The sequence below is a fragment of the Notechis scutatus genome, chromosome 1, assembly GCF_049901735.1.
Source record: "Notechis scutatus isolate UNSWTSFEM ecotype Mainland chromosome 1, rNotScu1.2, whole genome shotgun sequence".
Classification (NCBI taxonomy): domain Eukaryota; kingdom Metazoa; phylum Chordata; class Lepidosauria; order Squamata; family Elapidae; genus Notechis; species Notechis scutatus.
In genome coordinates, this window is record NC_142009.1 from 95,153,948 (window position 1) to 95,181,829 (window position 27,882).

At 33.8% G+C, this 27,882-nt stretch overlaps 1 protein-coding gene across 6 annotated transcripts in view; it reads right to left on the minus strand.

Moving 5' to 3' along the window:
* The window catches only part of L3MBTL3 (L3MBTL histone methyl-lysine binding protein 3), an 83,910-nt gene that overhangs the window by 38,278 nt on the left and 17,750 nt on the right, over positions 1-27,882 (minus strand). For 3 of the 6 annotated variants that reach the window (XM_087971977.1, XM_087971960.1, XM_026666094.2), the window contains exons 2-12: positions 25,934-26,012; positions 23,426-23,537; positions 16,612-16,723; positions 13,604-13,763; positions 12,104-12,227; positions 11,195-11,279; positions 9,094-9,185; positions 6,663-6,767; positions 5,958-6,093; positions 3,114-3,205; positions 1,382-1,533 (exon numbers count right to left, since the gene is read on the minus strand). In XM_087971977.1, the coding sequence (XP_087828103.1) occupies positions 1,382-1,533; positions 3,114-3,205; positions 5,958-6,093; positions 6,663-6,767; positions 9,094-9,185; positions 11,195-11,279; positions 12,104-12,227; positions 13,604-13,763; positions 16,612-16,723; positions 23,426-23,537; positions 25,934-25,944 (1,181 nt within the window). In that variant the 5' untranslated portion in view covers positions 25,945-26,012. The remainder of the gene's footprint in view (positions 1-1,381; positions 1,534-3,113; positions 3,206-5,957; positions 6,094-6,662; positions 6,768-9,093; positions 9,186-11,194; positions 11,280-12,103; positions 12,228-13,603; positions 13,764-16,611; positions 16,724-23,425; positions 23,538-25,933; positions 26,013-27,882) is intronic. The other 3 variants (XM_087971968.1, XM_087971947.1, XM_087971973.1) reach the window with 1 other exon arrangement.

The following is a 27,882-nucleotide window of genomic DNA, read 5'->3' on the forward strand; positions in this document are numbered from 1 at the left end:
ATCCTAGATTTTAATTGGCTCTTGAAAATAGTTCTATTTCTGTTCTCATTTCATTAGGAGTGCTGGGCTTAGTCTTTAAATTATAGGCTGGTTGTTTGCATTTTTTAAATTACAATATAGTTTTCCATGAGGTCATAGACTTTTTCCTTTCAAAGCTTTGCATTGGAAGCATCTCAAAAGTTCTCCAGTTATCACAATGTCATATTAAGGACTTGTGAGACTCTGCCACCCATGAGTTACCGTGAGTTACCAAGGTGGCTCTTTTATAAATTAAAGCCATTCTATGGGGTGAATCCATGGGAAAGCAATTCCTTTGGCAAATTAATTCAAATCTGGTTTCTGTTCCACTGCAATCCCTGTAGAGGTAGTCCTCAACTTACGACTGCAACAAAAAATTATGTTGTTAAGTGAGAAATTTGTTGAGTGAGTGTTGTCCCATTTTACGGCTTTTCTTGCCACTTTTGTTAAGTGAATCACTGCAGTTGGTTAAATTAATAACACAGTTGTTAAGTGAATCTGGTTTCCCCCATTGACTTTGCTTGTCAGAAGGTTGCAAAAGGGTATCACATGACTCCAGGACACTGCAACTGCCATAAATATGAGTCAGTTTTCAAGCATCTGAATGTAAATCACGTGACCATAGGGGTGCCACAACAATTACAAGTGAGAAAAAAGGTCATAAGTCACTTTTGTCAGTGATGTTGTAATCTTGAACAGGCACTAAATGAACTGTTGTAAGTTGAGGACTACCCTGTAATGTGGTTGGGGTTCCTAAGCAGTTCCTTGTGTCCCGAAAAGGCCCTTCCTAGAATTCCTACTAGATAGAGTACGCAGGAGATGGAAGTGAAGAAGGAAATCATCTGAACTGAGGTAGAAACAACTCTCAATTGTTGTCTACCCATCAACCATGACCTGGATGACTGAGAACCTCAAAGGCTGTCTACTCATCAGGTTCAAGCATTGCCCTGTTTGTCTCAACCCTTTTCGCTTAACAATACACCAGGCTTCATTGGCAGATTGCAAAAGGTCAGCAGCTTAATTATTTGTGTATTTGCACAAATAATTTGCACATCCAATTCTTAACCCAAGGAGGACCACATAAAAAGTTTTCAATGACTTCGAGTATATTTTCTTGTATTCTAGCCTGTATTTTTTTCCAACTTTCAGATTGTTTTCTTTGACATTCACATTTATTATGCCTTTATTCTTTACACTGTATCAACACCTACATCTCTTTTAGAGGGTCTGTAACATATAAAATTATTCTAGAAGAGAAATGTTTTTTTTAAAAAACGATCATCTTAATTAAATAGAAAAATGACAATATAAAACGGGGCGGAAGGGTAGCATCGCTAAAATTCTATCATCAAAACACTCCTACCAGTAGTCATAGCTTTCATCCCAGTTGTCAAAATGAACCAGGAAACGGTTGTCCACAATATCAGTTACTGTAGCAACACATATGAAAGCAGGATTCTTTTTGTCTACTGCTTCAAGCTTCATCCCTACTCGAAATCCTGATGGGATCACAGTCTAATCAAAGAGAGGTTCAAAAATAATGTTGAGTAGAAGGATGGCTATTGAACCACATAAAGCAAGACAGCACAAAACAAACCTAAGACAAAAAGCTGCAGATCAGTAAAAAGATAAACATCAAACATAATGCTGCAGATTAATTTTAAAAAGCCATCTATATTGGGGTCCCCAATCCCTGGACCGTGGCCCACTGTTTGGAAATGCACACATCCCCACTTGCGTGAGTAGCAGGTGAGTGCATGAGTGCTCCATTTGCATGTTTGTCAGCCACTCATGTGTAACCATCCCCTCTTCCCCCCCCTCCACTGGTCCACAAAGCTGGAAAGGTTGGGGAACTCTGCTCTACCCCCTCAAATTCTTCTGATTTTCTAAATTATCTATTTTATTTTCTTATTTTTTGACTGTCTATCTTACTACATGGTATACTGCTGAAATTGTGTAACCTTTCACAGACTTTTCAAAGTAAGTTTGTCTTTCCTAGTTTATTATGAAATGAAACATACAGTCATTACATTCCCACAAAGGAGCTAAATCCAGACTCCCATGAATTCTGCTGATCTTAATCTAGCGCCAAATTGGCTTGAGTGTTAGTAGATCAGATTCTTGTGTACAGGTAGAATGAAATTAATTTTTAGTGCTTTGAACTCTATTCCTGTTGCTGGCTTCTTGCGCTTGACAGTGAATATGTAATCACTCAGACAAATTAGGACTTATGTGAAGTCAATGAGGTGTGTGACCATGTATTAAAGATGTCTGTATCTTATATCTTGTATCACATTGTCTTGGGAATAAGATAAACTCTTATTTTCTAAATCAAATAGTTGGATTATTTTTTAAAAATTGAATTCAGACTTCTTTTATTTCTGTCTCATCCATTCTGTAATCCCCTACATCATCTTCTTTTATATCTAATTTACTTGGATATTGAAAGAGGGGACAGTGCATGTCATCCTGTCAAAAAAGGATGTCAGAAAAGCCTTTGATAAAATTTCCTTCATATAAATCTTACATGGTCACATTAATTCTTACTGAAGGCTTGGTATAAGTTCAATTATTATTTTAATAATTATTAAATTTATCCACCTAGCCACTTTCATACCTAAGGCAGGACTAGAACTTGCAGTCTGTTTTCTAGCTTGGAACCTTAGAGCAAACTGGCAAATTCTGGACTTTTTTTTTCTTTCTTGTCTTTAACTTTAATAAAATTTATATATATAGTACAAAGGCATGCAAAGCAGAATTTAGTGCCTGCTTTCCTCTACCCATATAGGAAAATACTATTCCAATGCTTTTTTTAAATGCTTTTACTGAAAATTTAAACGTTTTAATACACACTTTCAAGTAATTAAATTAATATCAAGTGGCAAAGAAAAAAGATGTAGAAAATTTAAAAAAATACCTCCTGAAGATAATACACAGGTAATGTACATGTACACATTTATTTTATAAATTTACTATATGAAGTTGATTTATTACATTGATAAAATCCCATAACATTTTTCAACTAGATTGAGTATATCAATATATTACATAAATGTTAATGTGAACACAGAGGTAAATATAAGGAAAAAACTTACTGTGTTTTGGTTTTCAAACAAGGATTTAGGAGCAGCTTGAGCTTTACATTTCTTCAGATATGCAGGCCAATTAAATTCATCTTCTTTATATCCTGGAAACCATAAAGAAGAATAAAACACATATTCTTTTAGTTTGAGGTGCACTTACTTTAATTGCACCTGCTTCTGTCAGTATCACCATTCAGTGTCTGCCAAACTGTCCATTTTAAGAACAAATGGAAAACATTTAACTTTTAAAAGTCCCTTGAGAATATAATTACAGGCACCATATAATTTAAAAACAAGACCAGTCAGCAATATCCTGAAAACTCCAAAAGCACCAGCTTGTCTTCAGAAGTCGCACATATATCTTTTCCTACAGAGGTGAGCTTCAAATGCAGTATTTGCAGATAATACACACTGAAAATTCTAATATTTTATCATTTTGTGAAGTGAAAATAGCAAAAGTCTGCAATCGTGGTATAAATATACAATATGAACTATATTTGATAACTTCATTGTAACTATGTTCACAAAGGCAAAAAAGAAAGAAAAAAGAAAAACAGCATGCCAAGAAAACTTAACTATTGCAAGGTTGAATACAGTAACAAAGCATGGCTTAAGTATTACATGTAAAGAAACCTATGCCATCCAAACCATTTTTAAAGATTAAAAACTGTTGCATGTTGTTAACCAAACGCCCCTCTATTTTTCTGGTTTTGATTTTGTGGTCAAAGAGTAAAAACAACTACAATGTTGTGTGAGAAGTTACTATGAGTACACAAAAAACCAAGACGTGACCAAGAACAATTCAATTCCAACTTCAGTATAGAATAGGAGAGAAAGAGAATAGTTTCCTGAAGCAAAAGTCAGATCCCACTTTAGGGAGCAAGATGAGGTCACAATGCAGGCCTACCTTCTTAAGATAAAACTTAGGATCTATAAGAAGAGTGCCACTAAAAATCTGTGTGTGTGTGTGTTAGTGTTATATACAGATACACACAAATATTTGTCTGTTAAAATGAAAGCAATACCAAGCAGGAACAGGGGATTATATCAACATTAGTAATACACCTCAGAAAATGTCTCTTGCAATGGCACAAGGAAATAGAATTACTATCAATGCTAGAATTGGGAGCTAAAAATTGAAGAGCGTCATAGAAGGATAAAGCACTCTTTTATGAGTCTTGTATGATCATAGTTTAGATCTGCCACAAGGTGAATGAGAAAAGGAAAAAAAATGTTAGGTAATTCTCAAATTGCAAAGCACAACAATTTGCTTGTTGATGTAACACCATAATGATATTCTTGGACTCAACCTGTAAGATCTGGTTGCAAAGAATTGGATTCAAAAGCTTAGAAGATGTTCAGAATAGTGAAGAAATTTGGGCAGCTAATATAGAGGTGGCCCTTGGCAATTCTGTGGCCAAAATATTACAATGACACACTTCACTGACCAATCTGTGGTGACTATTTGGAGGGAAATAAAGGTGAATCCCTGAATGAGGTTAAACATCACATTTTTGAGATATATGGAAGCAAAACACTTCTGCTAATGGAATAATGCCAAGATATTTTGTAATGCCACTATCTGGAATTTCTGAACTGGATGCAATTCTTCACTTTTGAAGTGAAGAACTATTTTGAAGATCCAAAATGGACCATATTCCACCATATTTCTCAACATGGAATAACATGGACTTTTACTGGAAGTAAAAGTCTTTTTCTCTTTCCTTTGAAGGGCATTGATTCTACTTAAAGTACTTTCCTGCTAGTTGTCCTGCTGGCTGCGAAGCACATAAATATTTGTAAGGAAAATGATCATTAACCTGGTGATATGACCAGACTTTATTTTGATCAGTGTTCATGTATTTATGATAGTATGTGGATGGGCTTAGAGAAAAGAGATAAATGTGTTAAAAGTTCCCCTGAATCTCATCAACTGATCAGAAAAATTCCACTCCCTTATTCTACCTTTTGAGGTTGGCCAGAGACCCTCAGGATCAAAGATTACATAGGAGTAGACAACAGTATTGTAAGACAAAGGATACACTGATCTAATTAACTGGGGGTACTTTGGGCCCAAGAACAGCAGAAGACATTGATAAAGACGATTTCAACCCATTTATCTTTCTGAACAGGAATTCTTTTGTGTCCTGGTGTCCTTTAGCTTTTCAGTCTTCTTAACCTGTGTGTAGAGGCTTCTATGGATTGCCTAAGCATAGGTGGACAAAGACTCTTTTTGGTAACTTTTGAATGTTCTGAGATGCTGATACCAGAATTTTGTCTGTAAGCATGTGCAGCATGGAATACTTTCTCCAAAATCTCTTCAGCTACAAAGAGGTTCCAGAAAAGGGTTCAGGGTAGGCACAAACCAGAATATGATGCACATTGACAATGATGAAGATGCAATGCTTTCTACTATATATTATTTCTTTTTCTTCTTCCTTCTAAGGAAGAGGAGAAAATATTTAGGTTTATACCTTTTTGAAACCACTGATATCCTAATCAAGCATCTTGATGTTAAACTGATATAGTTATTAAAACTATCACGAGGCTTTCTTTTGAGAGTACTGTGTAATTCATCTGTTAACTGTTTGATCATTAAAGCATTGGTCAAAGGATAATTTCTGCCTTTGAACATAAAAAAATATACAGTAGACATTTTCAGATCCTGGAATTTAAATTTTTCAGAATTCACTTATATTTTATAATGTAAGAAATCATAAAAAGAAAGTGTGTACCACTTTTTTTTTACTATAGCCAGTATAAATTTTTACTTGTAGAGTCTCTCACTATTAGAAGTGTACCTAAGCTGCTTTAATACAAATTTTTTTAAAAGGTCATAAATTGTTTATGTAGTACCTTTTGGGGGATGAAGTTTATGCCCAGTTTTCTCACACCACCCAACAGGGTGAATATCTGAAGAATCAGCATTCAGCCAAAAATCGTAACAATCTGGGTATTCATCAAAATGGAGTCTAATTCTGTAGCCACAAATCTAAAATCAAAGTATATAAAAATATATACATATGAGTAGAAGTGTATCTCCTAATGGGCCTTAAGAGTCGATTATTGAATAGGGGAACAATTCTCAAACAAACTTTAGATTGCATAATCATTCAATGCAGTAGTTCAAACGTATCACATCTTTATTAAGATTCATTCAACACACACATATATATGTATGTATGTATGTATAATTATAAGTAAAAATCCAGTATTTCTTTTCAGCTACAATCCAAGGGAACATTCTAAGTATTTCTTGTAAGATTAGAACCTAGGTCTAATCAGTGAAGTTGAGTCATACAACATTTAATAAAAGATACACTGGTTACGAACTTAGATAAATTTAGAAATTTAGAATAATTAAAAGTACCAGAAAGTATGCCTTTGCAACAAAGCTCTTCTTATATTCTTATTTATAGTTTATAATTCTACGTTACCTAGCTCTAAATGATGGGGTGCAGTTATTTTCTTATTGCCTGGTATAATTTGTTTTCAATACAGATAAATGTATAGATAATATTGCTAAAATGAAGTTTCTTGTTTTATCATTCTGGCATTTACCTCTGCTACTGTAAGCACACAATACATTGACTGATGCTCAGGATCCACTCCTTCTAATTTCATTCCAACTTTGAATCCATTTTTGTTGTATGGGAATGACTGGTACTAGAAGTAAAAAGTCAAGTTTTATTTAACATAAGCATTTCTAAAATACACTAAAATCAATATCTTACTTTTTTCCATTGAGAAGAAAATCCAGATTTTCCACACTGATGCCAGCTAATGAAACTTTTTTCCCCACTTCCATTTTTCAAGAAAAAACTATATGGATATAAACTAGATCAAAATTTTCAGGATGAAGTACATTATACTTTTCCTAAGCAATAAATATGTTAATATATTTCTGGATTAATGGTTCTGCCTCTCATCTCTCATCATCATTCCTGCTGTGCGAGTTGTATTTTGAACTTAGGTTAAGTAATTATGTCATCATATGCCTCATTATACAATACAATATTGCATATATGTCTGCATGACCTTTAAGAATGGGGTTTTCTTTACTGTGTCAGTTATGCTTTTTAATTTCTAATTGATTCAGTTTATGCCTTAAGCAGAGATAGTAAATACAGGGATGAGTACAGCTGTGCTTCCTTATCTCTCTCTGCAGCAAAGCACAGGAATTGCTTGTTAAAAGACCTTGTATAAGTCATATGTATATAAGTAAGCTGCCTTTCAAAAAATGCATTTCTATGTTTTCATACAATGAAGGATACTCATGTCTTCCTTTCTGTTATCGTTTTCCTTAATCATTGTGAAGTAATTCTATTGGCCTCCTATTAACACATACACGTTGTCAAATTGTCTGTGATCAACATTCTCTTTAAGACTTATGTAGCCTAGTAGTTCTTATTTTTGGTTCATCTGGGTACAAAAAAACGAATAACTGATAATAACCTGCTAGCTTTGAAAAATAAATGACTCTTTGGATCATCTCCAGTGGTTAATATATATTGCCAAAATGTTTCTACCACATTGCTAAAACGAATTTTAATATAAAGATTTTGACAAATCTCTTATATGAAGTATTTTGTGAAAAGTATCTGCTTCTTCCACAATGATTTTTCTAGTTATGCCATGAAGATATTCTTTTTTGTCTACTTAACAACTGTTATTAACCACATTAACTGTGGTTAATTAGGATTACTTCTACAAAATTATTGATGTACTGTTACATCAAGTGAAGTTTCTCACCAGAGGTTGCTAGTTATCAAGGCTATAACCACTGATCCTGTCAAAATACACAGAAACCACATTGTACATTGTTGTACAGTCCTCCTTGTAATTCTTACTAAAGTTGCTCCATAATAACTTACTATTTTCACAGAACCAAAATTGTATGTATAATAACAGCATCTATATATGCATTAGAAGAATACCAAAAATGGATACAATATGAAAAAAGAGACAGAAAAATGTTAAGAGTATTGTTTTTGTATGCCAAAATGATATAATCTAGAATTCTTTAACTGACTGTAAAATTATGAGATTTATGTTTATGTTTCTTTGACCCGATTCTTATTTTAGTCTATACAAAAATATTCTACATGTTACTTTTAAAAAGCCATTAACTATTATCTGACTATTGCAAGTATTGAATTTTTTCTTTTCTATTCAGGATTGTTCACACTATGTGCTCCAATTTTTTAAATATATAATTTAGATATATAAGCCCCTCCTCCAACTCATTACTGACTATAAGCTGCATGCATTAAAAAAAACACCTTACAATTGCTAAAATAAAGCAAAAGGGAATAAACATAATGGGTGAACCAAAAAAACTTATAACCAAAAAGTACTTCCAAATGGACATAGCTAACCTATCCCAGAATTTGGGATAGGGAAAACAGGTTAAAAACTTATTTTCACCTGTGTGTAAAATAAAGCCAAGCACAAATGTACACACCTAGCTCTCCAACTTCAGGCTGCCAGGAGTAATAACACCGATGAATTCTTACTGCAATGTTTTGGAATTGGGCACTTAGTAGCATACAGAAATAATCTTAAATACATCAATCATATAAAAATATAAGGAAGTATGAAATAACAATTCAAAAATTATGCATAGTAGAGTTTTAAACAGAGGCAACAGCATGCTTAGCTAAATCAACATCAACATTTAAAGCCTGCTGGGAAAAAACAGGTTTTCAGCAGCTGTTAAAAAATGTTTAGAAGAGTTAAAAACAATACAAGTAGAACTCCAGAACTATGTTGTCACTATGAAAACCTGCCCACTTATATGCAGGTTACCTATAACAGAACAACACCCGAGAGGATTTCTACATCAGTTATTACATATATAGTCACATCTGTGAACTGTAAGGGAACATTATCAGCAATGTCAAAATTTTAAATTCACCTTTATTTAAGACAATTATCTGGCAAAGAATATATTCCTCAAACTAATTAATTAGGATTTTACAGGAGAGCTTACCTCTTTAAAAATCTTAGGAGGTGCTGCTATAGCCTTCTCTTCTTCCAAATATGAAGACCAACTCCACGCTTTCTTTCCCTTTGACATTAAAGCTGAAATTAGAAATCAAAGCAATTAAAAAATTAGAAAATAAAATCTATTCTCAGAAGACTGTTATCTGCATTCAGTATCTTCCCTGTCCCATTCATAAGTAATAATTATCTTGGTGAAAAATCTTGTATTACTATTGGGTAAATATGATAATATCATCATCCCATATACTTCAAATCTAGTAACACAATGTTACTATACAGGTAGTCCTTGACTTACAGCAGTTCATTTAGTGACCATTCAAACTTACAACAGCACTGAAAAAAAGTGACTTATGTGGTTTTCACTCATCTTTGTAGCATCCCCATGATCATGTGATCAAAATTCAGACGTTTGGCAACTGTCTCACAGTAATGACCTTCATTGTGCCCCAAGGTCATGTGATCACCTTTTGCAACCTTTTGACAAACAAAGTCAATGGGGATGCCATATTCACTTAACAACCGTGTTACTAACTTGTCAACTGTGGTGATTCACTTAACAACTGTGGCAAGAAAGGTCTTAAAATGGGGGAAAACTCACTTAACAAGTGTCAGAAAAACCCAGAAATGTTGGGCTCAATTATGGTTGTAAGTCCAGAACTTCCTGGATTTGTGTGAACAGCACTGCAACAGATTGCTGTTAATTAAGATAGCAGGGATAGTAGATGATTACCATCAAAGTGAAAATTATAGATCAGCTTACAAGTAACTAATACTGCCTAATCTTATTATTTTCCTTAAGGAAGCATATTCACTCTTTTAGGAAACTAACTCCACAGTGATAGCATTTTATTACTTAGTTTTAACACTTTGGATTTGTCACTTTTTAAAATATAAAATACTTAATTTTCTACAGGTTCCCAAAAATTAGTTGAACAATTTCACCTATGCAGAATAGAAATCCCCATCAATGTTCAGGAAAGAGAATAATCTTAATTTCATTTATACTTTTTAGTTTAAACTCCCCTATGGAATACATTTGAAGCTTTTAACAAAACAATAAAATGTAAGCACTCAAAGGACAATGCTCTTCATTTTTTTCTTTTACAAAATACTGAATGTTTTGCTATGTACATCATAGTTATTATAATAAAGGGATATCATTGACTAAATATAATATCATATTATTTTAATTAATTAATTTGATATTTTTATAGCCATCTATCCCACGTAGTGATTCTGGGCAGCATAATAATTAAGAATGTATAAAAGCTGATTGAAACAATCAATTTAAATTAAAATAAAAACAAAACAATTTTTAAAAAGTAATGGCATAAAAACAGTGTACATCCATTAACTGTCATATAACTATCTAACAGGCTCCACTGTATCATAGCATCACTAAGCTAGATAAAGCTAAGTTTGAAGGCAGGGGTGGACAACTAAGGCAAGTTTTACGACTTCTGGACTTCAACTCCCAGAATTCCTAAGCCATCAGGGGACTTGAAGTCTAAGGTCATAAAGTTGCCCTCCCCTGTTTTAAGAGGTTTCTGGAAAACTGACAGAATTAGGGCATGGGGGGGGGATGATATTCCAGAGGGTGGAGGGGGATACATCAATTTTACCAACCAAACATACAGTGGGAATGTTCACCTGTGGCATCATGAAATAATCAGTGACCAGAAGATATTTACAAACAGTATAAATATGTAAAATTCACAGATTCATATAATATGGTTATTCACTTCTGATTGTACACTTAATCAATCCATTTACCTCAAAACATATTTTAAGTTTTTTGAGGAACTGAAGGAAAACTTTATTCTGCTAAAGTTTATTTATTTATTTAGCGTATGGCACATACATGGACTTATAGTAGCTCAAATGTCAATGTCCATTCCACCCAGCCATTCAAAGACAGGGCGGTCCACGCTAAAAAAAATCAGACACTGGGCTGGTGCAAGCTCCCAATGGACACCCGGATAAAACGTGATAGACACTCTGCTGAAGAGTACCACAGTCACACTGAGGGGCAGAGACAAGACCCCACTCAAAAATACTTCCTGTTAAAATATTATAAATCAACTTACTTTGTTTCAAAATCGCCACATCTCGTTTCCTTTTCCGTGTGGCTCTTTGAGATACTCTCAGTATTCTTCCTTCACAGTGCTCTTCCTAAATTGCAAAATTAAATATTGCGACTGGCATAATTTTCATTTATAATTATCAAACAAAGAAGTTCCTGTTCTGAGCGTATTTTGAATATTTAAATATGAATTTAATTCAGTTCGTGTAAAAATCAATGGAGAATGAAGTTTCAGCCTGTAGAATGGTATTTGATTAAACTAGAAGATATTATGAACAACTTAAGTACATCTGAAACCAGATGTATGAATAAAATTCAATTTTGATTTGCAATATTAACAGTGAATTACAGTACAGGACTTTCCTAATTATTCTCTCAATACAAGAGAAAATAACAATATGCTCTCTGTAAGACTCTTTAAGAAAATGATTACACTGTAGAGCAGATATATAGTTTACTATTCTCTCATTCTATCTACATGAAAATAAATTCAATAGTCAGAAGAGTAGTATATATTTCTTTAACCAGCCCAGCTCCAACTCCAACATCCAGTTGGGTAAGAATTCACAACATTTGTCAATGGCAAAATTAAATGTTTATCTATCAATCAAATGGTTGGAAGGTCATGATATTGTTGAATTTTACAAATTTCAATATTCTTATATCTTATAAGATTTCTAATAAAAAATCAAGTTCATAAAATTTGGGGAAGGGGTGTGATTTGACACTGCTGAAATATCATGTAGTCCAGAAATCTCATGAGATTGGGGCAAAATCAGTTAAATTTAGATTAAAACATACCATTCCATTGATTCGCAACAGGCTTAAAGTGCACGGATTTCACAAGCAGGGATTACAGAATAGTACTAAAACTACAAGAAATGGTCTAATCTTTCAACTGAAAAGTACTAACTGTTTCTTTATCTTTTTCTTCAATAACCTCTCCTTTGGATGACAGCTTGTTTTTTCTCTTTTGAATGCCCTTAGAATAGTCTTCGTCACTGCATTCTGACACGTCTTTTTCCTCCTTCGATTCCCTAGAATGAGAATTGCATTAATTACCACAAGGAAAAAGTTATGATTCACAAAACAAGACTTTGCATCTTTCAAACCTTTCCTTTCCTCTTTCTCCTCAAAGCGCATAATCTAAAAAGGGATTTTGAAAGAAAAGAAGTAGCAACTTTGAATGCTGTGAAGTGGAATAGAAAGACTGCAATCTGTTGAAAGATTGAAGAGATTATTATGTAAGGCAGTAAAACAAATTTCTCAAATGAACACAGTAAAAGCAACTGTGCAATAATTAATTGCATTAGAGATAAACTGAACTACACTATTACTGACAGAGAAGAAAACAGAAAATATGCAGTCTTTCCCTTTTTAAGTTAATGCATGGTCCTGAACAGAAACACGTCTTTGCTGCCATAAATTCCAATACACTGGATTGCATCTAAATAGAACCTTTATAAAATCAAAGTGAATAATGCAAACATTTTGATCACATGCTCATATGCTAAGTAAAATTCTATGAATAGATACTGATGCTGCAATGTTTAACTAGAAGTCAAACTTACTGGGATTTATTTTTTAATAGATATGTATCAGAACTGTTCAAATTCTTATAGCACGCAGGAATGTGAATGAAGCAGCTATCTTTTGACAGCCATGTATTTTTCTTTTGCAGGTTTACTTCAGCTGCTTCTTTGAAGACTGTTTCAGAATATCTTATGCTCCTGTTCTTTCAAAGAATAGGCTGCCCTAATATAAGTTTGCACCCAAGGCTGCATCCTGTTGACACTTAGCTATGAATTATACTGAATGATAATCAAACATGTGACTATTCTGGCAGATTTACATTATGCTCACAAACAAACAGTGGTTTGTTTGTGAGCATAATATATATGGCTTCTCCGAGATGTGTAAGGTCAATACTGTTTCTTGGGGATTCTTCTATTTATGAATTTAATTAAATAGTTGTAGAAAACATTTGCCTTGTTTTGTATAACTGAATAGGGGTCAATAATGAGGTATCAAAAGCTCTACACTTATGTACAGTATCTCCAAGTGGCATTATCAAGTCACAGAGAAGCATTCTTAATAAATGCACGTTTGAATTATTGTGAGATCATCTGTGTTCTAGCCCTGAAATTTAAGAGTGGATGGTTTCACCTGCAACTACTATACAGGACTGCATGATGGCACCTAGTACCTATAATATCCCCATACTTTTTCTCATTTGCTTCACACACACACACACAAAATCCAGCAGTAATTAGCAATAATAGTATAACATAGATTCCATTTTTAAAAAATCAACTGACAGCTCAGCAAGTATTTTTATCCAGTGTTCCCTTAGGCGACAACAGAATTTGTACTTGCCATGACATTGTATTGTATTTATTATATTAACTCTTACTTGTTTTTAAACAGATGGGTACATTTTTGGCTGCAAGTTCTTTCTCCATCTACAAAATCCACTGATGTTCCAGACTGAAAACAATTTCCACAAAAATGAAGCCCATCTGCCTTGGCAGTTTCCTTCAGTTTTGTTGGTACTTCTGTTTTTTCTGAGAATGCTACACAGAAGAAAGAAAGCAGTGAATTCTCAGGATGACATACTGGTGGAGAAAAAAATATATTAATGAATTGTGTCAAACAAAACCACCAAGACTTTCAGCTGGGAATCACACCGAGCACATGTCTACCATTCCTTAAAGTAGCTGTATCTTTACCTAGTGTTGTGTAGCTGCTTTTGCAACTGTAGAACAATCTATAGACAAAAAACATATTTGGCTGATGTATTACAATTTGCATGTTGCAAAACATCTTTTTTGCTTTTGAGTTCAACCTCCTGAGCCTCTTTAATTACTGATACACATTTATCCTATTTTGAAAAGTGATTTCAGGCTTCCCACAAGTGATCAGTGCTGACACTTTAGAAAAATCTTACAGGCTTTATCTAAATGATTTACTCAACAACAATCTTATTTCTCCAGGTTAACAGTTCAATGAAGATTTGAATAAAGTGTGCATCTGCTGTGAAAATCAATAGAGTGTCAAGGATAATAAGAATTTGTACTGAAAATAGAGAACCCAATATTATAAAACCATAGTTTTGGTTTTGTGTTTTAAATATTTAATCTGTATAGTTTTAATACTTTAATATATTGTAATTATTTTTCTACTTGTTTTATAAACTGTAAACCATCCAGAGTCACATTATAGTGGAGATGGGTGGCATAAAACTTTAATATATAAAGAAACAAAATAATAAATAAAGAAAATAAATAAATAAATAAAGATTTTATATAAATCTATGTTGCAGCCACATTTAGAATATAGTGTGTAGTTTTGGTTACCAAATCTTAAAAAGGGTATAATGGAACTACAGAAAGTTCAGAGGAAAGAAACTAAGTTGATTAAATGACTGATCTTACAAGGAAATGTTGTAACTTTGGGGGCATTTATTTCAGAAAGGAAGCCAAGAGAGGATATGAATAAGGTGTACAAAGCTGTACATGATATGGATAAGGAGAAGCTGTTTTCCTCTTCCTAAAATATATACTAGAAGCAGATATTAATGAAACTGAATCTTGGAAGAATCCAGTGACACAAAACGAAGTATTTTTACACCATAAATAATTAAACATTGGAATTTGGAGCTATGATATATAATAGTGACTACCAACTTAGCTGGATTAAAAAAAGAGTTGGCCAAATTTGTGGACGAATACTTTCTTGTGTAACTGTTTGGCCACTGCGATGACAGATTAACTAACAGTCCAATCCAGCAAGACACTTCTTAAGTTCTTACTAGCCAACATTTAAATTACTGCTTATATTAAGTGGTTTGCAACAGTGGTGGGATTCAAATTTTTTTACTACCAGTTCTGTGGGCGTGGCTTGGTGGGCGTGGCAGGGGAAGGATACTGTAAAATCTCCAGTCAGAGGTGGTATTTGCCGCTTCTCTGAACTACTCGAAATTTCCGCTACCGGTTCTCCAGAACTGGTCAGAATCTGCTGAATACCACCTCTGATTTGCAAGCTTAAGAACTTTGGAAAAATATTCTATCAAACAGATTTTAATATATAAAAGCTATTGGACTGGATCCCAGATGAGCAAAATTCTGCTCACTGAAACTCACAAGAGAAATAAGGACAAGTGATTTTTGATGAATTTGCCATTTTCCTGCAGAGATGCTCCAGAGGACTGTGGAGCAGCATGAAGGCTGCAAGGCAACAAGAGAATTCACAAATTAAATCTCCTTTAGACTTTTTCTATTGGTAAGATTTTGCTGAACCTGGTCTCTTTCATAAATGAAAGATAAGCTCCTTTTCCTGGAAGCATAAGTCTGTATATAGCCAGCATTTAGAGCAGGAATGGGCAATCTTATGGTTGTTGGGGAATCAAATATAAAATTTGGGGGAAGGTGAAACCATAGTGAGCAGGGAAATGAGTGGGCAGAGCTGAAGTAGTTGAAGTAATTTGTCTTTTTTTCCTAAATTGGGTTAATGCCACTCTGGGGCTTACAAAACAATTTCCAGGGCTTCCCACACAGCCTTATACATCCCTGAGGCCAGCAACTGCATACTTCAGCCCAGAACACAATTTAATTCAGTAGTTCTTTTCTGAAATATTCAGAATCCTATCACCTAGTTCTTAATTGGTTATTAGTTTTCCATGGGCATAAGAAGATGGTTGTGTTTTAGCCTCACCACAGACAAATATATAGAAACCACAACAACTTTAAACAATCTATGGATTGTTCTTCTCTGATCCTTTTATCTGGTGCCACTTTTATTTTATTTTAGTTCAGTTTTCGTATTATGGCTTAACTATTTCAAGAGACAAATGTGATTCTGTGAGCTAAGAGATGGTGTTGTATATTACAAGAAAGCAGGAACTGCAACCTTCTTCTAAGCAAAATCCATTAGCAGTAACTTTTTTTTGCTTTTAATATAAATCCTGTTGATTTAGAGCCAACGTTTATGTGAATATTTTAACTGCATTTAACATGACTTAAGATGTTTCCAGGCCAAGAGAGCAAGCACTTGATCAAGATGGGCGACTCATCAAGCAGATAAAGAAGTCTAGTCCTTTCTTTCCCTTGTGGCAGTAGAAGAAAGGTAGAACAGCATGTTTTTTTAAGGAAGAATGCTTGGATTATGCCAAATGCATACCTCTGGTCTCAATCTTCACACACACCCCATTACTTGCTGCCACAAACTGTTTAAAAGTGGGAAATTATAACACCACTATTCATTCTTTGGAACAAATTTTAGAGTATTTGTAGAACAATTCATTTCTTCTTATTTAAAATGTACGCACAATAGAAATTATAAGCTTGTCTAGGACAGCTAGACACACTGATATCCATATGAAATTGTAATGCCAAGAAACAAAATTAAAATCATTGCACTGACCTTCTTGGACAGTTGGGACCATCCAAGTTGTGGTAGCCGTAGCCTTCTTAACACTTTCCATTTCTGTGACATCAGTGATTACTTCTAGAGCTCCAAATTCATTCACACAAAACTGATTTTAAAATGTGAAAAAAATAATATAAAAAGTTTTAGTATCAGTTATAGTTTTTATATTTTACACAAACACACGTGCACATACAGTAATATTTATTCTTCTTCATTATATTAGCTCCTTAATTATCTCATAACTTACTTAAATTGCCAATGGATTTGATTTTAGACAATAAAATAAGAAGTAGCTTTTATATTGCTACATATAGTCAGTCTTTTTTATTTATTTTTATTTATTTCATTTGTAAATCTCTTACAAGATAATAGGTATAAGAATGAACATGAGTATGAATACAGGAAATGTATGAATAAATGGGGACAATAGGATAGGGACAGTAGGCAGAATTGTGCACTTATGCACGCCCCTTGCAGACCTCTTAGGAATGGGGTGAGGTAAATAGTAGACAGTTTAAGGGTAAAGGAGTGGGGGTTTGAGGATGTAACAACAGAGCCTGGTAGTGAATTCCTGGCATTGACCACTCTGTTGCTGAAGCTGTACTTTCTACAATCAAGTTTGGAGCAGTTTACATTGAGTTTGTATCTGTTGTGTGCTCTTGTATTGTTGCTTTGTAACTTTGATTTATAACCATCATTTACCAACCAGTCAAAGTTGAAAACAACTAGTTCTCACCCTTACTTCTATTGTAGCATCCTCATGGTCACATGTTCAAAATTCAGATACTTGGCAATTGGTATATATTTACAATGGTTGCAACCTCCTCACCAGGTTCCATGGTTCTCATTTGCAACTTCCTAGCATCTTCCGGCAAGCAAAGTTAATGGAGGTATTGAACTGATTCATTTATGCTGCTGTATCCCAGTTGGTATCTAATTTATATATCATCTTCTGAATTTTAAAAATAACAGTCTCACCCACATGAACTGAAATAATAGGCAAAGGCTGCTTAGCCTGAGTGCATCTGTCTCAGTGAACATATTCCTAAATTGCAAAAATTAGAGTTTTCTATATATTCTTTAAACATTTGTTCCAATTTTAGGCTGAACAAGGACCAGAATTCTCAGAATAGCACTCATATCAAAGATGAAAATGTTGGGGAAAATTACAGAAAGTGTGAACATAAAATAAACAAAGCAATATAATTAAATGATAGTAAAATTAAGGAAGGCTATTGAAAGAAAAAATAGTAGATTGCCAGTACCCTCTAGTGGTCACTTACAATTCCATTGAAAATACATTTGAGAATGAACTTTCTGAATGGGACTGAATGGCTTTATGCAGTTGCATTTTTCAACAACAAAAAAGACAACCTTTTGTCAAAATACCAGCACTTTTTCAAAGACAAGTGCATACAGTAAACTCCTGCCTCTGCTACCCTTTCCTTTCCCTTTTGTTGCTCCTGCAGTGAATTTTTGATTATAAACACTTTAGAGCTAGAAGCTACTATTTTCTGCTCTATACATACTTATTAATACTTTTATGTAGTTCAAGAATGAACAGTATACATATGTGTTTAGTCTGAAAATCTTTTATGTGTTATTTCTCATGTTACACATATCAACATCCTAGGTATAAAAATTCATTTGGTATTAGTGCCATTTCAGCCAATGCTAGATTACATAAACATTCTTGATACTGTTTCTTCACTATTGTGCCAAATTTTATTGCTTTCCTGATAAATTTCTACTTGCATTGAATTTATGCTCTTAAGAGAGGTCCAAATGTAATTAAATGTGTGTTTCTAGGGATATGTTTCATTATGAGAAGCCTTGCTTTGTGAGTTGCAAAGCATGGATACCGGGGCTAGTCATTCTCAAACTGGTGCCCTTGCCTTGAAGAAAGTGACTTATTTGCATGTGTAGAAATCACTTTGATCAGTCAAGGAAAAAACACAGCCACTTTGCTCTACCACCCTTTGTCTTCGACAACTTGTTTAACGACCATTTGAAGTTACAACAGCACTGAAAAAAGTGACTTACAACTGGTCCCTCGCACTTACAATCACCACAGGTTCCCTATAGTCACTTGATTAAAATCAGGGTCCTTGGCAGCCGGCATGTATTTACAAAGGTTGTAGCATCTCAGGGTCATGTGATCACCATTTGCGACCTTCCCAGGGAGTTTCCGGCAAGCAAAATCAATGGGGGAAGCCAAATTCACTTAATGACCAATGGCGATTTACTTAATGAGCATGGCAAAAAAAAAAGTTGTAAAATTGCTTTGTGACAGAGGTTCTGATCTTATGTTCGTAAGCCTAGGACTACCTATATTCAACCATCCTAATTTCAATGTGTGCTTTTGCTTCAAAGGATTGCACTCTCAAAGCAAGGCAGGTGGTTAAAAATGGAAATAGCAGCAGCTGGGAGAGTGGATTAGGACAGCTGTAGAAATAGATGGAGAATTTAATTATTTTCCCTCCTGCTGTGGTCCTGAAGAGGCTCCTTCCTCCAATATTTGCTTTCAGGGGCAAAATCCTCTGGGGCTCAGCATTCTAAAGGCATGTTTTTTGCAGCTGGTTCCTGTTTGCTACCTTAGGTTCTACATATAATCAAAATAACACCTCCAAGCTTTAAATCTCTGTACCCCTGTATCACACAGTGACAATGGGAACTGTTTGTAAATGGAATGTACTAATGTAATTTCCAAGTAAAGAAATGGGATAATTTAAGGCACTTTCAGATTTTTGCAAACCAGATTTGATAATATATTTATTTCTGGCTAGCTCTATTTGGCCATTAGGTTCTGGCACATGTCCTTTCTGAATGTATTCCCAGGCTCAGCTATATCTATTTTCAGAATGCTTTTCAAAATAGATGCATTCACTTGTTTAGTTAGCAATAGCAATGTGCTAGGCATACTTGTAACATCACTTTAAAAGTAGGGCACTTGAAAACACACAAGTACAATAATAAAAAGAAGTGTTCCACATTCTGCTACTTTTCCAGGAAGCAATTTTAAATTATTGCAGCTTGTCCAATTTGATTGGAGCACTTGAATCCAAAGGTGATGGTGATTGTATGTACTCATCAGAGTGACTCAGAAAAGCAGGGTCCTTCACTTTTATATATGCCCTTCAGTTTGGAAGGTATCAACTTTTAAGCCCTCTACATAGTTCACAGCAATTGTAATATGAAGTGTTTCTGATTTGAACACACCACTTTGCCTGACAAATGGAAAAGTCCCAATCCTTGAAACTCCATAGCAGCTGAAAATTACTTATTGCATTAAATGCCAGGCTGCTGCAGCATTTTTATTTCATTTTGTCTGAATGTTTTACTAACAAATTTGATGTTGAAATACTTTGTAACATACAGTGTTTGAAACAAATCTGAATAATGAATAAAAGACCAATTTTCTTGCAGGCAGTCTTCACTTGTAAAAAATGGCTCATGTATGAAATTGCTTTCTATAAATAATCCATCCTTTTATACTAAAAATAAGAAAAACAACAGTGCAATATAAATTGTTTTAAATAATTCAAGGGACCTGTATTTTAATGTACTACTAATAAATATTTTTTTCTGGAGTAACCCTCTGTTTGATCTCTCTTCTTTTGAGGTTAGGAAGAAGTTGCCCATACCAACTAAAATTGTTGTTGGTGTGATTCTAAGGCTAAGCCTTCTCGTTTAATACAAATCTTAATTCACTATTTGAATTATCAAAAGCAATCAGTCTTGGATCTAGTTAAATATTTAAAGTTCCAAGAGTTGCCTTAAGATCTTCTCCAAACTATTCATTTTCAAAGGTCTACCCTGCAAAACTGCCCTGGCATTTTGCAATGTGGGACAATCCAAATAAAATTGATCCAATTCCTTGAGTATCATAAGTAATGATACCTTTACCGCTAAACAAGGAGCAACCTCTTTCATCTAATATCATTACTAATAAGATTGCCCCACACTACTGTTATTCCAAAGCAGGAGAGTTTCTCGGATGTTTTCCTAGTTAAAGAAACCTGATCTATTATAACAGAGGGATTATGCATGATTAGTACAGTATGAGTAAATTACCAAGTGTATTTAGGTGGGAAGAAGAAGTTGAATATAAGTTCTGGAGCCAGAGAAGAATGACAACTGTATGTGCTGTAGAAAAATCAAAAACTTCTAATGCTTAAGTAAGATACTTTCCATGAATGTGGGGGAGGGATGTTTGAGGAAAAAATGTGCATTTGGCCTACATTCAGACTTAGTCACATTTTAAAACAACTTGGAGAAATAATAAATTAATAACAAAATCTTCTGGCATTATAGCTTCATTGATCCCTTTTCCAACGGAAACCCCAAGTCATGTTAGCATATAGGAGGAAGAAGTCATTTCCTCAGCACAAGGAAGGCAAAGAACAGAAAGCCTCTGTTTAAAAGCCTCTCTTTAAAATGTGCCCTTTCTGAACAGGAGGAAGCTGGTGAGCCCAAGCTTTCTTCTCAAACACACACCTATATCTTATTTAAAAGAATAAAACATAGATGTGAAACATCCTCTCTTTATTTATTCAGAAATTCAAAAGGACTAACTCTAAATTTAGGTTTCAGCCTAGAAAGAAGAGAAAAAGATGGAAGGAGAGAAGATGAAAGCACCGGAGGCAAAACAGCATGATCCTTGAAAACTTAATACGACACATTTCATTTCCCTCAATTAAACATTCTGAATGCTGAGCATGGAAATGTTGTACAGCAGTCTAGAAGTAGAAATAGAGCTGAGGAGACAATTTGGAATCAAATCTCCATTCAGTCCCATAGAACTACTCACAGGAATTGTTTTAAGCACTGCATCTTTGCGTATACCCTGTATAACATTTATTGTTTCAATAAATGTGAAACAAATGTATTTTTTTTATCACTGTTTGTGATGTTTATTGGAGATGATTCTTTACATCAGCATATAAACTTCTAGGATTTAGCCCTCAGAATTACAGGTAGTCCTCAGTTAATGATCATTTGTTCAGCAACCATTAGAAATTATGATGGCATTAAATTAGAGTTATGGCCAATCCTCAATGTTGCAGCCCCATGGTTCAATATTGCAGTCATGTGACTGAAATTCAAATACTTGGCAACTGGCTTTCAATTAAAGGGTTGCAGTGTGTCCCACAATCACCTGATCACCATTTGCAACCTTCACTGGCAACAAACAAAATCAATTAGAAAGCTGGCAGGAGACTGCAAATAGCAATCACGTGACATCACATCTGATGACCACATCTGATGACCATCACATCTGATGACCAGCAGTTGCATGACACTGCATTTTACAACCATGTCATTTTACAACTGAGTTCCCTGTCCCATTTACCATCATTTTCCCAATGATTATCTGTTCAGTGTTTTCATTCATAGAACAGTTCCTTAATCCACGAAATAACAATGAATGCCTTTATGGTTTTGAAGCTTACATATAATTGCAATTCAATCTTACAAAGTCATGCTCATATTACTGGGCCAGCAAACTTTCTACGAAGTGGTTCATACATGCATAAATGTGCACTTTCCGGTGTATATTTTATTATAGGAATATATTAGAAAGATACACTTTGATTTTATTTTAATACACTAGAAAAACCTCTAAAGCATAAAACAAAGAAATATTCATTTTTGTATCAGAAGTACTAGCACAATTATCTAATTAGAGGAAGCAGAAAAAACAACCTGAAGCCAGTACAAAATCAAAATCATCCTCCATCACTGGGGGAGAAAATGCACGCACAAAGAAGCTATCCAAAATTTCAAAATGGTATCTTCCAGATTTTAACCTCCTTCACTGAAGTGCTGACTAATATCACACAAATTTCTATATGATATGATTGAAAGATGATACTGTTGATGAAAATATCTTAATTAATCCCATGTAATCCTTTCTAAACACAGAGCACTTAAAGCAGCTAAACTGTATAAAATAAATAGCAAGAAGTAAGGGATTGCTCATGGGCAAGTTGCCTCAATTCTACCATTATCCTGAACTAATATGTATAGAAATGTCATAAAATTTTTTAAAAAAACAATCCATGTTATGTTTCCATATCAGCTGTAAGTGTCAGGAATTGTCACAGAGCCTTCTTTGTGCTCCTTATTATGCAACATCTTAATAAAATTCTAGGAAACAAACTCAACTATATAAGCTGGAAATCATTCCAGTTGAGAAACGGTGATCATTTGAAGGAATAAGAAATGGTGTTCAATTTGTTTAGAACAAGGTGACATCCTTACCAAGACAGCAAGGCAGTTATTAGATGAGTCACACCCAATTTTATAACTTTTGCCATAATTATTTAGTAAATCACTGCAATTGTTAAGTGAATCAGGTGGTCATTACGCAAATCTAGCTTCCCGCATTTGACTTTGCTTGTCGGAAGCAGACTGGGAAAGTTGCAAATGGTGATCATATGAGTCCAGGATGCTGCAACCATTCTAAACACACGCCAGTTGCCAAGTGCTAGAATTTTGATCATGTGATGTGGAGATGCTGGGATAGTTGTAGCTGTGTAGGGATATTCTAACTCTCAAAGACATTTCTTTCCAAAGCTCGTTACTTTTAAGATTTTGAAGTTATTTAAGTTAAAATTTAAGTTTAATATGCTGCTCTTGTTTTTACTAGGTAACTTTATTGCTTCTTTTATATTATGTACTGTTATGTAATATTTTACAATTAAAAATAACATACTTTTTGTTCTTTTGTTTTTTAACTAAAATAATAACACCTTTTAATAAAACATTGTACATCTCTGTGTTTACATCTCTGCAATTACAGTACCTTCAAATCACTTCCAGGCAAGGTACCAATTCCATCCTTCCAGTCCATTACACTAAATACATCAAAGTCTTGCCCATTTCCACTACAAGCTGGTTCATTCATGGTGGCTACCCTGTAAAATAAATGAGGAAGGTTATATCTCTAATTCAATTTCATATTTTTTTTCATTAAAAAAACCTGCCTTATTGGATAATTTTTTAAAAATGCATCTGTTCAATATTATTTAATAACAAGTTTTACATGATTCCAAAATTCATAAAACCCTTTTTGAAGCAAGGAAAATGTCACAGATTAATGTGAAACTTCTCAGATGACTAGGATTCTTCACCTTCTTGGATACGAATCAAATTGAGTGCTTGGGAAAAAATACAGGGCACAGAAAAGCCTGTATTCAAAGTTGATAGAATATACTTACTCAGAAGTAAGCCCCACTGAATTTAATGGAAATGATCCAAAAGTTAAATTTACCTATCACAGTTAGAATAAAGAATAAAGAAGCTAACATTATCCACATGTATATTTCCAAGATGTAAAAAACTACCTTGAGCATTAAGCAAAATGATTCACATACAATTAAAATTAATTCCCATGTTTTGCTAATATAAAAACTGCTAATTTATCAAGGAATCTGAATTTTTTAAAAGCTGGAAACTAAGTAGTAAGAATAGCAATAGTAATAGCAACAGCACTTATATTGCTTCATAGTGCTTTACACACCTTTCTGAGCAGTTTACAGAGTCAGCATATTGCTCCTAACAATCTGAGTCCTCATTTCACCAACCTTGGAAGGATGGAAGGCTGAGTCAACCTTGAGCCGGTCAGGATCAAACTCCTGGCAGTGAGCAGTTAGCCTGAAATATTGCATTCTAACCACTGCACCACCATAGCTCATTATAAGAAACAACTTAATAAAACACATAAAGAATTGTAAACAGCCTAGTGGACCAAGCTATTGTTATTATTATTTTAATTATAATTTTATTAAACATTACAATTAAAAAGAAAAAAATGCAAACTAAAAAAAAAGAAAAGAATAAAAAGAAAAATATAGAAAGTGCCAGAAATTAAGAAATAGAAAGAATAGAAAGGAAAATAAAGAAAAAGAAGATATATAAAGAAATAAGTTCTCCCTTCATCACAAGTATAAACAATTTTAATAACTTATCACTTTATCTTAAAAGGAGATCTTTTCTTCCTATATTTTATCTCTTATCTATAAAGAAATCCTTAAAACCTGGTTATTCCGTCCCGGTGAACAAAAGTTCATTACCAGTTACTCTATTTTAAGCTTGATCAAATAAACAACTTTATATTCCTCTGTTTTACTTTAATGTCCTTGACTTATTTTTATTTTTTCCATGTCCTTTCTCACAAAATTCTTCAAAACTATAACTAGTTTCTATTGGAAATCCAATGTAGGAAAGTTATCTAGATCACTCTTTAAGTTTGTTATTTGTATATCCCTTTTAATTTTTAAGATATCACCTGGTTTGTATATCCACTGTAAAATCTTTTTCTATATTATAGTTATAGCCTGTCATTTATAAATTCACTTTCAAATCAGTTTCAGTCTTGTCCAGTATAACTTTTTCTTCTATAACTTTTTAAAAACACAGTTGTGTTTGCAATGGCAGATACTATTGAAATTAACTTCTGGGTCCATTATTTCCAATATCTGACAATACATCCAATGTTGAAGTACTTTGTTCCGTTCTATTTTAGAAAGTTCCATTGAAATATTCCTGTCCTTTATTATAATCTTTAGTTATCTTTAGTTCCCCCAAGTGCATTCAACTTGAAAGTTCATCTTTTTTTAAGAATTCAAAACAGTAGCTTTTTTTCCCCATGAGAAGCATTCTTACAATCAATTTCAAATTTTTATTTCAAATCCATGTCAACTTAGTCCATTTGTAATTTTTCAAAATTGATCATTCTTTTGCAGTTTATTCCAAAAAGAGAGATAATTTTTTGAAATTTTTAAACTTATATTTAAACTTAAATCTTTAAACTTGTATTTAAAGTTTCTTTCTCTAAGAATTAAAAGAAACTTATTCAAAGCTATAACTCTTGTCATTTCAAAGGTTCCTAAAAGTTGAAAAGCAGTTAACAAACAATTTCATAAAGTTATTAGCATAGGAAGCAGTGGTGGGATTCAAATTTTTTTACTACTGGTTCTGTGGGCGTGGCTTGGTGGGCGTGGCAGGGGATACTGTAAAATCTCCAGTCAGAGGTGGTATATGTCATTCTCTGAACTACTCAAAATTTCTGCTACCGGTTCTCCAGAACTGGTCAGAACCTGCTAATTACCACCTCTGATAGGAAGTATGAAAATCCTAGGTCCATAAAGGCAGATGCCTTGGTTTGGACAAAGGTGACCTCCTCTCATCTCTCAGAGGTCTAAACCTGCTGAAGACTTTTGCCCCATGGACTCCTCATGAGGAGAACTTGTGTGTGATCCCAAGTAATCTCCCTGATTGTAAAAGTATTCTGAAGAGCCAATCTACTCACCAGCTCTTCATTCTGCCATAGTCATTGGTGCCGTTCTGTCTTCGGTTTGCTGTTTCTTCCCCAGAAGTCCTGGACCTACCTAATATTATTTGGGATATTTTTTAAACGATAAAAAAGCATTTACCCTGGCATTTGATCCCTTCTAATAACACTGCTGCAATAATAGCTTTTTTATATACTTTACAAAGTTTAATTTTTTAAATTGCTTTATGGGTTTTACAGCAAACACAGTATTTTAATGCATACAGAGCTGGCAGATGCTTAGCATAAGAAGTGCTATAAAAATATTTAAAAGATTTTTTTTTAAAAACACGATAAATCTTAGCAATATTCTTAATTCCAAAATCTCTATTTTAACTTTTGCCTCATAACTAGAGGATGTTAATTATGCAACTGCTAAATTTATCATTTCAGATCCTGTAAGAACATGAGAGATAAATATAGATTTAATCTATTTTATTTTTATTTCAATCAGATCCAAAAGATATAGATTTAATATTATTGAAATAATGGAATTGAAATACAATAATCCTTACTTGTAAGAAAGATTTCACTAAGAGTTTAACAGGACATATCCTTTAGCTATGAATCCATCATTATGAATTTATAGGTTTCAACAAGTACAAAAATATAGGTTTTATTTAAATCTAGGATACAGTTTCAAAATTGAAGATATTTATGATAATTACATAAACCAAATTAAATGATGTTTATTGCTGTTTACAATCCAAATCATAGTCAAATATTTATTCTGTTGTATGATCACAAAAGCAATGATCTTGAGAACTTCAGCATGCCATGATTTCGAACATATTAAAATTAAATCTGACTCTACAGTACAGAACTTGTCATAATTAATTATATTATTGATCAGATTTACCTCCGTGAAGCGATTTGCAGGGGGTGGGAAGAGCTATCACCCTTCAAAACAATATCAACTGGCTCTTATACTAGGGAAACTAATGACACTTGCAGAAAAATAAACCTTAACGTACGGGGGACTGCATCAGATCAAAATATTGTCAGTCTAGGATTCTGTTTTTAAAGTGTTTTACTATCTCACATATAGGTGCATGTATAACACTAGTTTTAGAGTAAAAACTCAAAAGAAACTGACAAGAGTATTCCACATAACATTAACATCTGTACTATTAAGAGATTATTATTACATAAACCATCTACAATCTCTCTTTCTCACACTCGCACACTCACACACAGACACATGAACTTATCTAATACAGTATTCCTCCCTCCTATTTCCCCCATAATTACTGTATAAACTTATATATACATTAAAATATTGTTCCAAAAAGATATAAATAATTCACAAGAACAAACCATGTAAGTTAAATGACCTCTCACATTTCTTTCATTGCCAACAGACAAAATATGACATCCAGCCAAACTAGTAACACATAAAAGCTCTCTCCCCCAATCACTTATCTGTGATTTGTGTTTTAGGTCTATATCATAATGGCTAATACAGTGTATAGAAACTGTTTGACCTAATAGTCTGGATCAATATCATAAGTGGATGTGAATAATACTTAGTTCCTGCCTTGGAAATCTGTGGTAACCTAGTTCCCTTCTACGTTCTCAAATTTTGGTCCTAGGCTTCTAAGATGAGGAATGCACTTTGTATAATTACAGGTATAAACAGCAGAAGGTGAATCCATATACACAGCATGCATCCAACCCAACTGTGTTCTAACAAATGCTACTGTAAAAATTTTCTTTTAAAAACCATTAATCCTTTAGTTTAGTATCATTTCTGCATACACTGTATATAATAGCAATAGAAGTATCAATAGCACTTAGATTTATATACTGCTTCACAGTGCTTTATAGCCCTCTCTAAGCAGTTTACAGAGTCATTATGTTGCCCCCAACAATCTGGGTTCTCATTTTATCAACTTTGGAAGGATGAAAGTCTGAGTCAACCTTGAACC